The following is a 1962-nucleotide window of genomic DNA, read 5'->3' on the forward strand; positions in this document are numbered from 1 at the left end:
GGGGGGGGAGAGGGCGCGGCGGGCGCGCGGGGCGGTGCCCCCGCCAAGGGTTCGGATCCCATGTGGAGACCGGTTCCCGCTCACTGGCTGAGCGAGGTGCGGGAGCAACACCGAGGGTTGCGATCCCGTTGCTGGTCCCCAGTACGGGCGCGACACCGAGGGTTGCGATCCCGTTACCGGTCAGTAAAAAAGGCAAAAAGGATAAAAAAAAATAATAATAACACTCGATGATACCTTTGCGAATAAAAGACCATTGTGTAAATGCCAATGGATTCAAAAGTTTTCTAACTCTAATTGTCATAATCCTCCTCTTGAAGAATTTACAATGTATATGTACAAATTGTATTCACCTCTTATTCGAATGTTACTAATACTTTTCTTATTGGTTTTCATAGCAAGAGAAATTGGGTGATATCTGCTTCTCTCTTCGCTATGTACCTACTGCTGGTAAACTGACTGTTGTCATTCTGGAGGCAAAGAACCTGAAGAAGATGGATGTGGGTGGCTTATCTGGTAAGTCTGTGGTGTTTATTGATTTTTTTAAATGCTGTTTCATCATGGATACCAAATGCATAGCACACATGCTGTGATTCCCCACTCCTTAATTGATCACAGTTCTCTTTCCTACAGAGCCTGGAAACAGTCTCAGAATTCATCCCAACACAGTGCCCCAGGAAGCCACTCTCAATTTATTAGAATTGGCATAGAAGATGAAATCTATTTTCCTTCTTCATAGCCAAAGCATCAATTTTCATTTCTATGGCATTGAAAGCTGAAGATTTTTGCTTCTCTTCTGAAACACAATGCCAATGACCCAGCATAATTTTGTTGAAGTTTTTTGGGTTTTTTGGTCAAAATTAACCCATGATATAAAAAATAGTGTTTCATCTGCTATTTATTTATTAGGTATTTGATAGCTTAACATAGTTTTTATAATACCATTTTATTAAGGACTCAGCATTTCAAATATATATGAATAGTAATATCTCTGTTTGAGAGTGAATACCCATAGTAATGCATTTAATTTTTCACCTTATGTTGGGGATGGGAGAGACTTTTGGATTGAAAGGTCTATATAACCCAACCTTAGTAAAATATGGTGAGTAAAGTATACTTCTGTTCAAAAACAAAGTCAACACAAGGACATGTCATTTCCATGGTTGACCATAAATTTTTTTCTTCTCTGTATGATTAAGTCAATTATATTTTTAATTTTCCAGTGAATTATTAAAGTGTGAGGAATTTTCTTGATATGCCACAAGGTCATCATAAATAGACTATAGCTGTCATTGTGGCTGTGAAATTGCAACCAACAGTATTGGTTAATTCAGTGCTTTCTCTAATAAAAATGTTACAAACTTCAAAAGGTCACACTAATACAGCATGGTGATTTTATATTCTAAAGCTATGAGCTAAAAAGTGTTAAAACTGAGTTTCCACTTACAGACCCACTAATGTGTCAACCAAATTCTCCTGGTACCTAAGTTTATCTCTCTTTATAAATAAGTCACCTGGGAAAGCTACACTAATTCTTTCATGTCACCGAGACCCTATTTAATCACTTGCTGCTTTTGTTTCCTAATAGCATAACAGAGCAAATTTAAAGCAATGAGCAGTTTCTTCTAAAAATATAGAGTATTTAATGTGCCTGTATGTGAAAACCATGCACGGAAATTTTTCATTACAAAACTGTTCACTCCCGGTTTACTACTTAATATCCTGAGATAACACCTTTGACCTTCCCCTTTCCTTTTGTTCAACAGCCGAGTATTATTACATTATTCCTTAGCATCCTTTCTCATATGCTCCATCCCAAACTCTCATGCTAACCACCCTCTGACCACCGAGGTCTAGAACTTCCCAAGTCTTCCTTCTGACTAATTCATTCCGTATCTTTTTTTTTTTTTTCTTCCTTCTGACTAATTCATTCCGTATCTTTTTTTTTTTTTTTTTTTTTTTTTT

The 1962-nt window shown here is 37.2% G+C and overlaps 1 protein-coding gene across 1 annotated transcript in view; it reads left to right on the forward strand.

The window, feature by feature from the left end:
- Positions 1-1962, forward strand: part of SYT1 (synaptotagmin I) — a gene marked incomplete at its 5' end in the record, with an annotated part of 161326 nt that overhangs the window by 59483 nt on the left and 99881 nt on the right. The window contains one exon of the mRNA XM_008566491.1: positions 396-513. Within this exon, the coding sequence (XP_008564713.1) occupies positions 396-513 (118 nt within the window). The remainder of the gene's footprint in view (positions 1-395; positions 514-1962) is intronic.

Source organism: Galeopterus variegatus, unplaced genomic scaffold (assembly GCF_000696425.1).
Source record: "Galeopterus variegatus unplaced genomic scaffold, G_variegatus-3.0.2 Scaffold246, whole genome shotgun sequence".
In the NCBI taxonomy this organism is placed as follows: domain Eukaryota; kingdom Metazoa; phylum Chordata; class Mammalia; order Dermoptera; family Cynocephalidae; genus Galeopterus; species Galeopterus variegatus.